The sequence below is a fragment of the Cheilinus undulatus genome, linkage group 6 (genome assembly GCF_018320785.1).
Source record: "Cheilinus undulatus linkage group 6, ASM1832078v1, whole genome shotgun sequence".
NCBI lineage: Eukaryota > Metazoa > Chordata > Actinopteri > Labriformes > Labridae > Cheilinus > Cheilinus undulatus.
The window spans coordinates 1,932,376-1,945,235 of record NC_054870.1 but is presented as its reverse complement, the minus strand read 5'-3'; the positions used below and the strand labels follow the sequence as shown (position 1 = coordinate 1,945,235).

At 42.9% G+C, this 12,860-nt stretch overlaps 1 protein-coding gene across 4 annotated transcripts in view; it reads left to right on the top strand.

Moving 5' to 3' along the window:
• LOC121510876 (sorbin and SH3 domain-containing protein 1) overlaps positions 1-12,860 on the top strand; it is a 76,146-nt gene that overhangs the window by 51,740 nt on the left and 11,546 nt on the right. For 3 of the 4 annotated variants that reach the window (XM_041789194.1, XM_041789195.1, XM_041789193.1), the window contains 7 exons: positions 5,787-5,851; positions 6,831-7,001; positions 7,384-7,430; positions 10,601-10,715; positions 11,699-11,824; positions 11,902-12,096; positions 12,280-12,801. In XM_041789194.1, the coding sequence (XP_041645128.1) occupies positions 5,787-5,851; positions 6,831-7,001; positions 7,384-7,430; positions 10,601-10,715; positions 11,699-11,824; positions 11,902-12,096; positions 12,280-12,801 (1,241 nt within the window). Of the gene's footprint in view, positions 1-68; positions 1,488-5,786; positions 5,852-6,830; positions 7,002-7,383; positions 7,431-10,600; positions 10,716-11,698; positions 11,825-11,901; positions 12,097-12,279; positions 12,802-12,860 lie in introns of all 4 variants that reach the window. The other variant, XM_041789196.1, reaches the window with a different exon arrangement.

Here is a 12,860-nt window from a genome sequence, read left to right as displayed (position 1 = left end):
GTGTATGTGAACCTGTGACCATTGCAATCTAATATGTTGTTTATTCTGTTGTCCTGCATGCTTGCCAGTGGATTTTAAAGGTGGGAATGGCTATATAATTTCACCCTGCTCCTCTGTAAATAGTCGATCAGTTCTTGCCAGTAATGCAGTAGGTAACCAGTGTAAAAGTATGAAGCCTCTATCTGCTGCCAAAGCCTGCATACCCCAAATCCTGCCCTCCAAGTTCAAGCCCAAGCTGCTGCCACCCAGTGGTGACAGCCAAGAAAGCAGGACTAAAGCATCCAGGCACCCAAAGGCCCACAGCTGTGAGGGTCTGTACACAGGGCAGTATGACACGGACTGTGTGGGATCTGAAGAAAGGGAGAGTGGACAACACTTGGACTCTTTGTCCGGTTACACTGCCGAGTGTGGAAACGGCCCCAAAAGAGTTCCGTGTGCAATGAGGAGGAGTGCATCTGAGTTTTCCAACCTTTACAGATCCATGCATCAGATCCAGCAGCCCAGTTCTGCTGGCTGTAGCCCCCATGGCAGTGTCCGCAGCCTTGCCTCTCTTTTTGAGAAGGCAAAGGCAGAGAAGGGTGAAAGGTCAGAGGCAGATGACGGGGGTAACATTCCACGGGATTCAGTGTCGTCACGGGTCAGTGAGTTTGAAATGATCATCCAGCAGTCGAGCTCCGCACCCTGCCGCTCCTCCTCTCTGCCCACCCTGCACTGCAGCCACAGCCACGACCCTGCCCAGCTCTACATGGTGTCTGCCGTGTCAGCGGAGTCCCTGTACGTCGCAGACAACACCCAGACAGTCGCCTGCACCCCAGGGGAGCCAGAAGACAAGAGCTCTGTGGAGGAGGCTGTATCCTTCTCAGTGGACGGACACAATGGAAGGACTGAATCCTCATTTAACGCTGAGGCAGAGGTTGAGCAGATCTTCAGCAAAAGCTCTCCACAGCATTGTGGCCAAAATAATTGTAACTCAAAGAGCCCCTCAGCACCACCTGCAGCATCCCCTCAAAATCACAACTCTCTCCACCACCACCACCACCACCTACTGCACCACCTGAACCATCAGCTCCTCCTCAAACCCAGCAAATGCAAAGGTTCCTGCCCCGCCTCCTACACACGCTTCACTACCATCCTCAGGCATGAGAGGCAGCAAGCCATGACTCAACAAGAGAGGCCTCGCCCTATGGAGAAGAGGACCACGCTGCCCGGGAACCTCTTCCTCATGGGCCCTGCTCCCTTCAAGTTACGCAAGAACCTGCAGGCCCACCAGTCTCGTAAGACTTTAGCTACCAAAGTGACCACGGGCATCCAGAGACCCTCTAGTTTGTCTCCTGAGCTCAAGCCTTTGATCCCTCAGCGACTGTCCTCCTTGGAGGTCTTGGAGAGGCTGAGTAGCACAGAGGGAAGCAACACTGACCAACTGAGTAATGGGAATGACATGGATGCCAACGGGAACCTACTACAGCTGCTGGCAGCTCACAGCAGAGGTGGCTATTTCCATCCATTCACACCACTGTCACCTTCCTCTCTCCTCCTTCTGTAGATTCTCATTTATCTCAACTCTTCTACCCTCCACAAAGCTACACCACCTCCCTCCATCTGTGGTCTTTGTGGTGTTTTTTCAAAGTGACAGGGATGCCTCCATCACATTCTGAATGTGCTGTTTGATGCTCTTCCTTTTTCACTGTGACTGTGATATGATCCAACAACAACATATGCTCAAAACACTTCACAGACTTTAGGAGGTTCAGGGACCTTTTGGTAATGTATACTGTCTATCTATAGTGGCATCAGATTTGAGATGTATGCAAGAGTTCCAGAGCCTGGCTATCTTTACATCTGTACATCGATATATACAGTTTGAATGTTCCACTGATTCTGTCAAATCTCAACATGGTTATTCATAGCGTTCATGTAATGCCACACCCACGATGGGCAAGAAGGCCTCCTACTGCTATAGGCTGTAGAGAAGGTGGCAGTCTCAGGTGACACCTACCTGTTTCAGGTAGTTACCTGTGTTTATTCTTATTTTGTGAATAAAAGAAAGTTTTTTTGGATGCTCTAACTCAGGGCCGAAATCGGAATTAGGTTTAACCTGATGGCCTAACAGGGTCAAGATTTAACTGAAAACTGTCAACCTTGTTTTCACAGGTAAAAAATGTCAAAATTATTAAAAGTCAACTTTATAAGTCCTAAAGGTAAAAATACAAAATTAAAATTCAAACTAAGGTTTTTAAAAGGTAAATATATGAAATAGAGAAATACAATCATGAGTTTAAAGGCCAAAATATGAGATAAAATTCTCAATTAGGAGTTTTAAAAAGGAAATATGGGAGTAAAAGTCAAAGTTAGGAGTTTTAAAGGTCAAGATTTTATTTAAAATGAAAAATTGTAAATCTAAAAGGCCACAATATGAGAAAAAAAGGTTTAAATTATGAATTTGAAAGGTCAATAAAAATGAAATAAAAAGTCAAAATCCTAAGTTTCAGTCATATTCTTGGGATGCAAAATGAAAATATGAAAACATAACTTAATTTCTTTTCCTCATTCCTGACTTTTTATCGAATTATTTCTAGTCTGTACTTTTTCAGATTTTTATAACTTAACAAGGATTTTTTCTATCTTCAAGGTTAAATTTACATTTTTATACTGGAGGAAATCTGACCTCATAGCAGCAGGCCAATTCTAATTCAGATATGATCGGCCGGGTAAAACTTCACTGCGGGCCGCATTTGGCCCCCAGGCCTTGAGTTTGACACCTGTACTAGCTACAAAACCTCATCAGTAAGAAACAGATTAATGCTGTTAGACCTTCTGCTGTTCCTCAAGGGCAGTGTTTCCCAACGCCCCTACATGTACCTCAGAAAAGCAGAGCCCCCCCCCCCAGGACCCAAGACAGAAGAAAAAGTGACACACTGCTGCCAAAACTCAACATAGATTTGAATAGTTTCACTGATACAACCCTAAAAAGGCCTATGCATGCTTTTCTTATCAAAGACAGTTGTATGAAATACTTATTAACTGCTTTATTGTGGTTTTAGTCAACATTTGGAAATCTAATTTTGGTAGCCTCACAGCAGACAAAGCCTCACGCCCCCCACTGAGATCATTGGTGACCCCTCTTGGGGGTTCCAGACCACAGGTTTGGAACAAATCCTCTAGGGAATGACGCACCAAAAAAACTTGTGCTAATCCTGACATTAATATTAACATGAGCAGAGTTTAAACTAACATTACAGAGTCAGAACACTGACCAACAGCTGACAGTGATCCTCATTATATGAAGCAACATGAACTAGCTAATGTTAGCTAATTAGCACTCACCAATGATTGAATCAGTTTAATGACTTCTTGATCTTCACTTTTCAAACAGCAGCATTATGAACCCGAAAAGATCATAAATACTTAAAACTGCACTTTTGTAGGCTCTCATCCTGGTAGCAGGTGTAAGAGGAAGGTTTCTCCACAGCTGTAGATTTGGGTTAAAGTGAAAATAAATCTGTTTTTAGATTTGTTGTATGACAGCTCACTGTGTTATGAACCCTCAGTCAAATTTCAGTCAAATGAAACATTTCTAAGTTTATAAAATTAAGCTTCAAAATCATGAAAACTGAGGCAGTAAAATCTGCTCCAGGATGGTGTGGGCGTGTCTGTTGAATAAGCTGAAGCCACGCCCACTCAAGAGAAATACGATCCTCTCAGATTAAAAAAATTAGGAGGAAAGCACTCACGCCATTAGCCTGCCTCTTAACCTTTTGTTGACCTTAGAAGAAGAGAGAAGTTTCCAGCTCAGATTCTAATGCTTTAAATCAGTGATCATCAACTGGCGGCCCAGGGACCACATCAGGCCCGCCACAGCTTCCCATCTGGCCCCCAGAAGATTAACAAAATCACAAAATGTGCAGAGGAAAAACTATGCCGTGGTAGTTAAGGTGTTTTATTTCGAAAAATCCTAATAGGCTTTAAATGTTGGCTTAATGTTTGATCCATTTTACAGAAACCCACCCATCAGTCATTGTTAGAGAATATGATGCGTGATAAAATCATACTTATGAATTCATTCTTGATTTAAAGCAGCTGTTTTCCATGCAGATCTTTCACTAATGGCACTCTGAGAATTCCATTTTTCCTGTCAGAGAACCACCACAATAGACTGGTTTCCTGATCAGTCGCAACACGGCAAATTAGCATCAAACCCAGTGATGACAAAATGCCAGCCCCATAAATATGTAGCCAAAAGATCACAACTGCTCCCTAGTGGCAGCTGTAGTTTAGGGGGCTGGCACTGATCTCACTGCCAAAGGCAAAAATGATGAACATTTTTGAAGGAATAAAAAGAATTAAACAATTACATGTTAACTGGGCCAAAATATTTAGGTTTACGTTTTTGGGAAGTCCAGCCCCTTCAGTCTTCCAAGTAAAAAATGGCCCTTGTACAAATGTAGTTGACGACCCCTGCTTTAAATGATCCATAGATCACTGTGGCTGATAGATTTGATCAATTTACCTCACAATGAACAAAAAAAACAGCACTTAACTGACTGTTAACTTTCAATAAAGGCGGAGACATCAGCTAACAACAGACTGGACTGAGATGAACTGCTCTGTGATTTTAGATTGTAGTGTTGGGGGGCGGGGTCATTCCCCACATATTGGCCCCACCCACATCAAACCCGGCCTGGAAAGAGGAGAAAAACTTTCTACTGGTCTAAATCCAGAATCAGTCACATGTAGATCTCAGTGTTTTCACTTGTTTCAAGCACCCAGATTCCAACATTTCTAGAGTGTTCAGAACCAAATTATGGATTTCACCGTAACGGGTCTTTGACATCGCCAAAGCAATCAACTGGACAGGACTTTTCTGATTTTAAAGGTAGTGCCACTGTGCTGTATAGGGGTCCAAACTTACATTAATACCGCTGTTTTTTCCTGAGGTTTAGGTCATGTACACATGGCGATGGAGCGTTAAAACGCCCACTGTCACAGTGCCATGTAGCGTTGAAGGAGGCCGTTACTGTCCTGAGGCCTCAGTGCATTCATGGAAGCTATGAACTGACACTGATAGACCTAACCTAAAATCATGAACCTGCTTAACTATGATTCAAATCTCTGAGGTATCTAGAAACAACATTGCATACAGTTTCTCAAATTGATGTTTTATGTCTGTATCTGTTGTTTTTTTCTGGTTTGGAAACAGTTTACATCAGCCATCTTTTGCATTCTGTCACTATGAAAGGTTTGTTTAGAAAATCAGGTTTCCCTTCTCTGATTTCTTTTAGGTAACAGTCAGTCCTTTTGGCATCAGACAAAAAACAGTGTGACTTATTTTTCCTTCTGCTGGGACACAGAAACAGCTAAAGTCAAGAGGAGGAATCTAACCATGCAGTTATCTAGCTCATATACACAGACGAACCTTCAGTAAACTGATGGATGCTGATTGGTTGTTCCGTAATGACATGATAAAGTGTATTTTCTTGGCCAGTGCACAGAAGAGATCATATTATTTTCTGCATTTGTTTTTCATGGACACACATCATACCATCCTGTGATCATTCCTATGTGCATGCAGGAATACATTTTGCGTTGGATGTGTGTGCATGCTTTTGGTTTACTACTGCAGAGATAACGGTGTTCTTCTATGCATGCGTGGTTGTTTTTAATGATTCCAAATAGTTTATCACAATATCATCATCTTGTTTTTAAAATAAATGTTGTAGATTGGGATCTTTTAAAGGTCTTTAATGAGAAGTCTTTACAGCTAAGTCCTCTTTCTCATTCTGTTCTAGACTTGTCGCCATCTCCCGGGGAGAGCCAGGATGAAGTGTTGCGGAGGCGGCATGGGGACAAGGAGGTAGGTTTCAGAGACAGCACCTTATCAACAGTGCTGTACTAGACAGAACAGTTAAACCTAACAATAAGGTCCAAAACAGCTAACTTAATAGTTAATCACTTATCTATTAGAGCTGTGGCGGCCTGCAGGCCCTGGTGGGTCACAGGATTCTGCCCATGATGTCAAACTCAACATATGAACTGAAGTATTTGTTTTTACTTACTTAATAGTGGCATTATTGAACCAAAAGCAAATAAATGAATCAGTCAACAAACTAAAAATGATATTCAATATTGTAAAATAAAGTACTGGCGGGAGGCTCTTAAAAATGTCCAAATGTCCAGCACTGCAAAATTTAATCATCGTAAAATTATTGCTAATAAATGGGGAAATTATGGTCAAAAAACACATTAAAATGCAGAAATATTTGTGAAAATGATGCAACATTTGTTGCTTGGCAATCCAGTTGAGGGGGGCCCTGTGTAATATTCTTTCTGGGGCCCCAAAATCCCTAGCTACACCCCTGGGTGTGAGTGTGAGCATGCCTGGTTGTCTGTCTCTATATGTCAGCACTGCGATCAACAAACCCCGCCTCTCACCAAGTGACAGCTGGGATTGGCTCCAGCCTGACAGGATAGTTTGAGGGGTGTAGAAAATAGATGGATGGATTTATTGACTATACTTTTACTTAAATAAATTTTAACCAGAGTAATTGTACTTTTCCTTGAGTGCAGTACTTTTTCCACCCCTGCCTAGGTTAACTAGCAGTTATTAACTCTCTGGTCAACTTGCAGTTCATTACAAGGTTATTCCCTGTTTAACTAGTGGTTAGTTACTCATTCATTACCTTGTTTTGTTTTTTGTTTTTTTTTTGCCATTTTTGTTTCTGAAAGTCCTGTTATGAATGAGGAACTCAGCTGTGTAACAGCGTGTTGCATGAGTAAGAGTTGAGTGGTAGCATATCTGAGCGGGCTGACACTGCTGTGTGGTTTCCTGACAGAAAATCTTAGAGGAGCAGCGTCGGCTGAAGCGGGAACAGGAAGAAGCTGACACAGCATCGAGGCGACACACAGGCATTGTCCCAACACACCACCAGTTCATCACCAACGAACGCTTTGGAGACCTGCTTAACATCACAGATAACACAGAGAAGAGGAAATCGGGTGTGGAGGTACAGTCAGGGCTGGTTTATGTGAGCAGAAACATGAACACGGTCTATGTGAGTCTGTGTGCTGTACAGGTCATCACTGATAATGTCCACTGGCCTTTTGAACCTCACTTACAGAGTCCACACAGTGTTACATCACAGCTGTATCTGCGTAAAAGAAGATGACATGACATAATTTCACGAGTTCCACCCTTATTTACCTAGGCGTGTCTGCTGTCTGCAGTAGTTTTAACAGTAAACATCCCTTTGTCTGTTAGCATGGACATAAACCCAGTCGTACCTTTTCCTTTATATTTATGTTCAGCTGGGACTCTGTGAGGGGGAAATATGCATGCATATTTAACAGAATTCACCTAATTCTCTTTTTTATTATTTCTGTGTGCAGAGAACTCCAGCTATGGCTCGCTTTGACTTCAGAGCTGAAAGTTTAAAGTAAGCAGATTTAGTTATTCCTACTAAAATGTGTGTGCATTCGAACATATTGTATGTTTGGTTGATGTGCATTTTGTGGCTGATTAGATAAGAATAATTTGTTTCATTGCAACAAGCACAAAGACTGGAGGTTGTCGTATTAAAATAAAGGTTTTGGGGGTTTTACGGGTTTACCTTCATGAAGACTTTGGATGAAAGCAAATTAGCAACAAGCACCAAATCAAATTCAGTCCAGTGGAATTAGTGGCATTAGCACATTGGAATTAAATAAGTGAGAAAGTCAATGCTGGAGGTAAAACGAGAGGAGCAGATGGACTAATGAGAAGACAGCAGGATATGAGCTGAAGAACAAAAGAGCCCAGTTTACCCAGAGCACAGCAATAATGATTCTCTGCACCAACATCCTACACATAGGACACTTGGTCAGCGATGTCTCTGGTCTGTCGGAGGCCATCAGTGCCCCGGCACAAGGAATCAAAGTAAGGTACAAGCAGTGGTGAGAGCAGTCCCACAGCGAGGGGGGGCACCGGGGGAGAGACGAGCCTGTGCATTCTTTGATAGTGCCCGTGTCTCCTCCTGAGAATTTATTTGTTTTTAATATTTTCTGTTTATCTATATGTTAACGGTCTCTTTGGTGGCTTTTTGCCTTTATCGTAGAATTAGGACAGTGGATAGAGCCGTAAACAGGGATAAGAGAGGAGGTGGAAGAGCCAAAGGCAGGACTTCAACTTTTAGATTTAATCTTTTAGTTAGATCAGTGATCTACACATGTGGCTCTTTTGTGATGATTTGTGGCTCTTTCATGTCTTAATTTGAAATTTTTACCTCTTCTTTTTGACACTTTTATCTTGCTTTTTGCAATTTTTTGCCCCTTTTGTTGCCTTTTCTGCCACTTTTCGCCCATTTAAGCTGACTTTTGCAATAAATGCCAGCTATTTACCATTTTGCCATTCTTTGATGCATTTTGCCCATTTTCCAACATTTTTACTGATTTTTGACCATTTTAGTCACTTTTCATTGATTTTTTGCCACGGTTTTGCCACTTTTGGACTATTTTTGCCACCTGTAACTCATTTGTTTACCACTTCTTACCCATTTTTGCCACTTTTCTCCAAGTGTATGCTGCTTTTTGCCAAATTTTTGTCACTTCTTTTTGTCACTTTTCACCCATTTTTGACACTTTTATCCTGCTTTTTGCAATTTTTTTGCCCCCCTTCTGCCTATTTTTGCCACTTCTCACCCATTAAGCTGCTTTTAGCAGTTAAATTCCACTTAATTCCCATTTTTCCACCTTTTTTCTAATTTTTTTCCCCTTTTAGTCACTTTTCACTAATTTTTTGCCTCTTTTTGACCATTTTTGCCACCGGTAACTCATTTTTTTGCATTTTCTCACCCATTTTTTGCCTTGTTATGCCCTCACCACAGTTTGCCACTTTACCCCAGTGTTTGCCCCTTTTTGCCCATTTAAGCTGCATTTTGCAATTAAATGCCACTTTACACCCATTTTCCCACCTTTTTTCAGACTTTTGCCACTTTTTGACAGTTTTTTGGCAGCTTTAACTTCACTTTTGGTCACTTCCTACCCATTTTTGCCACATTCTGCCATGTGTCTCCCAGTATTTGCTGCTTTTTGACCATTTTTGCCACCTTTAACCTATTTTAATTGCCACTTTTCACCACTTAGATTGTGGCTCTTGCAAATGTATTTTTCAACAATTTGGCTCTTTGGTTGAGCAGAGTTGAGTAACACTTAGTTAGAGCATTTGGGGTGGCATTGCCCCACCCAGCACATGAATAGAGCTGGGTCTACCTACCTGCCTACCTGTCTCTCCTTTAGGCCCTGTCCACACAGAGACGAAAATTGTCGTTTTGTTTTGAAAAAGTTTTCCATAAAGACGGGATCATTTAAGGAAATATCCGCGTAAGCATGGAACCACTGAAACAACTGAAAACGCTGTCGTGCATATGCCAAGCCTGTACATGGCGCTGTGTTGCTGCCACGGAACCAAAAGAGAGAAGAAGCTCACAGAAAACTGACACAAACTTTCTTCTAGTTGCCCTTCTGGTTGTTCTCTAGATTTAAGAACATATGGTGTGTGCGTTTTGCGGTGGTGGTAAAGGAGCATCAGATTTTGCTGTAAAAGCCATAACAAGCTCAGTAGCTTCTGCAGCACAAACACAACCCTGTAATCAGCCAATGTGGTTTTGGTCGGACCTGCGCAGGCATCATGAGAGAGCTACACTATGTGTGATGTAATTGTTTTAAGAAAGATGCGGTTGGCCGTCCACACGGAGACAAAACGGTAGTCGTTTACAGATTTGTTCACTCTGGGACCCGGTTTCACAAAGTATCGTTTACAGTCACCCAAAACATCGTTTCTGTGTGGATGAAACGACAAAGAACTTCTGCGTATACTCCTGAATTCGTGTCTGTGTGCACAGGGCCTTAAATTCACAGCATGTGTATTACGCCACCAGGGGGCTTTTGGTCAAAATAATAACAGACGATGATCTGCTGCTCTACTCTGCTGACCGCTCCTCTTGTTCTGAACTGAGGACTCCAGTAAATAAAAAATCTTCACCACGTACAGTGCACCTACTAATCAGGAAAACAATGTTTTGGTCCTGTGCATAAATGAGGGAGAAAAGCTGTTAACAGTGGACTTCCTGTTCAATGCTGCAAGCATTCTGGAGGCATTTTTTAACAGCTTTTCTCCCCCTAGGTCAGGGCTTCTCAACCTTTTCAGCCCGTGACCCCCAAAATAAAGGTGCCAGAGACCAGGGAACCCCACTGTACCTGAAGGTGGATGGACACAGCCATGTACAATCAAGAATAGTCATGTGCAGATAGTGCTGCCCATAACAGGGGATAAATGGGAGGGCTTTCTGGGACCCAGCCAACATTGGGTGTTTCCATGGCAACCATAAATATGTGCCTGTCACGGTGACTCTGTCATGGCATCCACCCTAACAAGACATGACACATGTAAACTGTGGGTAATATTTCAGGTAATATCAGAACTTAATGTTATGTAACACAGAAGTATTTGCTTTATAATTATTATGGACACAAAAACTCTGCAGACCAAACCTGTGAAATTAATCTTTATTTTGATGAATTTTTTTATTTATGCCATTAAAAATAACCGATTTCTTTGGAACATTTGCAGGGAATTACCATTTCAGAAGGGAGACATCGTATACATCATTCGCCAAGTGGATCAAAACTGGTATGAGGGAGAACACCATGGAAGAGTTGGAATTTTCCCTCAAAGCTATGTCGAGGTATGTGAGCTGTGTTATTGATAGAATTATTATTTTTAGGTCATTATTTACATTTTTACTCTTTCTCATTCTGTACCCGTGATGAAGAAGTGAAAAAAACATTAAGAAAACTTTTATAATTTTTTAAAATAAAATACAAAAACTGATGTTTCACATTTAAATAAGTAATCAGAGCCTTTGCAAAAGCACTTTAAATTTTCACTCAGGTTCCTGCTCAGTCTTTGCTGAGATGTTTTCTACACATTGATTGGCGTCCACCTGATTAGGCATGATTTAGAAAGGCTCACACCTGTAGGCCTCACAGCTGACAATGATATAAGAGCAGAGACCAAACCATGAGGTGAGGAGCTGCAGAGCTGCAGAGACTGGAATGTTGACAGGCACAGAGCTGGGGAAGGCTGCAGAAACTGCTGCACCGAAGGTTCTAGAGAGCACAGTGGGTGCCATAATCCTCAAATGGAATAAGTCTGGACCAACCAGGACTCATCTACGTGCTGGTCACTATGCCAAAATGGGCCTTAGTAAGAGACTCTGACCTGACTCTGATCCACTCTGACTGAGCTCAGTCAGAGTGCAAACATATGAATGCCTGCTTAAAGTGAGTAAAACCCTCCATGTGAAAGCCAAGCAGGCTGAATAAAAACATCTCATCAAAGATCCAGAGAACTGGGAGACACCTGAGACAAATTTCAAGTGTTTGGGTCTGAACACTTATGTCAATGTGATATTTCACATTTTTTTCTTAAGTTGCAAAAATTTCTAAAATTCTGTTTTCACTTTGTCATGATGGGGTACTGAGAGTAGATTCATGAGAATTAAAATGATTTTTTTTGACTGGAGCATCAGGCTGCAACAAAAGAAAAATGAAAAAAGTGAAGGGGGGCTGATTATTTTCTGTGTACATCACATAGCAGTATGCTGCACAGGGAGACTGCATTTGTGTTTTCTTGCTGACTGTTTTTGTTTGAATTTTCCTGCTGCAGCTACTTCCTCCCACAGAGAAAGCCCAGCCAAAGAAAAGAGCTCCAGTTCAGGTGCTGGAGTATGGAGAGGCTGTCGCACGCTTTAACTTCACAGGGGACACAGTGGTGGAAATGTCTTTCAGAAAGGTACGGTTATTTCACTAAAGAAGATTTGAACACCACCTTTACTTAAACGTTAAATATGCTGAATCGTGTGATTACAGGGTGAAAGGATAACGCTGATCCGTAGGGTTGATGAAAACTGGTATGAAGGCAAGATCTCTGGCACAAACCGCCAAGGCATCTTCCCTGTTACCTACGTTGAAGTGCACAGACGGCCCCGTGTCAAAAATGGGGTGGAGTATCCCGACCCTCCAGTTAGCCATTCACCACAGCGAAGCACCAATGCTTCTCCTCAGGTAAAGGTTTTATTTTGTCATGTCTGAACTTAAAAGTACTTCACCCTCGCCTCAGACTCTATAAAAATCTGTTCTGGAAATTATTTTGAATATTTCATTTCATTTCTTTGTTCTCTTCTTTTCTCATCTGCTCTTCTGGCTCTCATATCTGTCTTCCTCCTATGTTTCCGGTACTCTAAATAGCTGTACCGTAATCATCTCACCACCTCCCCTCTGCCCCTCCCTCGCTCCCCCCGTCGCTCTGTGTCCCCTGAGGTCCACGCTGTGTCCTCTGAGTGGATCTCTCTGACTGTTGGAGGAGGGAGCCCTCCAGCTGCCCCCACCCCTCCCCTGCCACCCCTACCCAGCGTGTCCTACCGATGTGGCGAGTACCTGCCCCCACCTTATTCTGCCAGCCCTGTTCCCCCGATCACTGGCAGCCCATACTGCATCTCCCCCATGGCTTCCCCAGCTGCCTCCCCTCTTCCTCCGCCTTACCCACCCAGACCCAGCTCTGCCACACCCTTCGTTACCTTCACCCCACCTCAAGGGGAGGACTTCATGGTCCACCCTCCCTCACCACATCTGTCCCGCAGCATGAGTCCCTGTGGGGGGCCTGTGTTGGAGGGCTGGTTGAGGGGGGAGAAGGAGATGACTGAGGGTGAAGGTGCAGAGGGGGACATTGGTCGCTCAGCGCCAGGCAGCAGGCAGAATAGCCCTGCAGAGGTATCTTCTGCATGGTTTGCGGTGTTGCATCTCAGGTTCACTGTGAAACATTGGCTTAA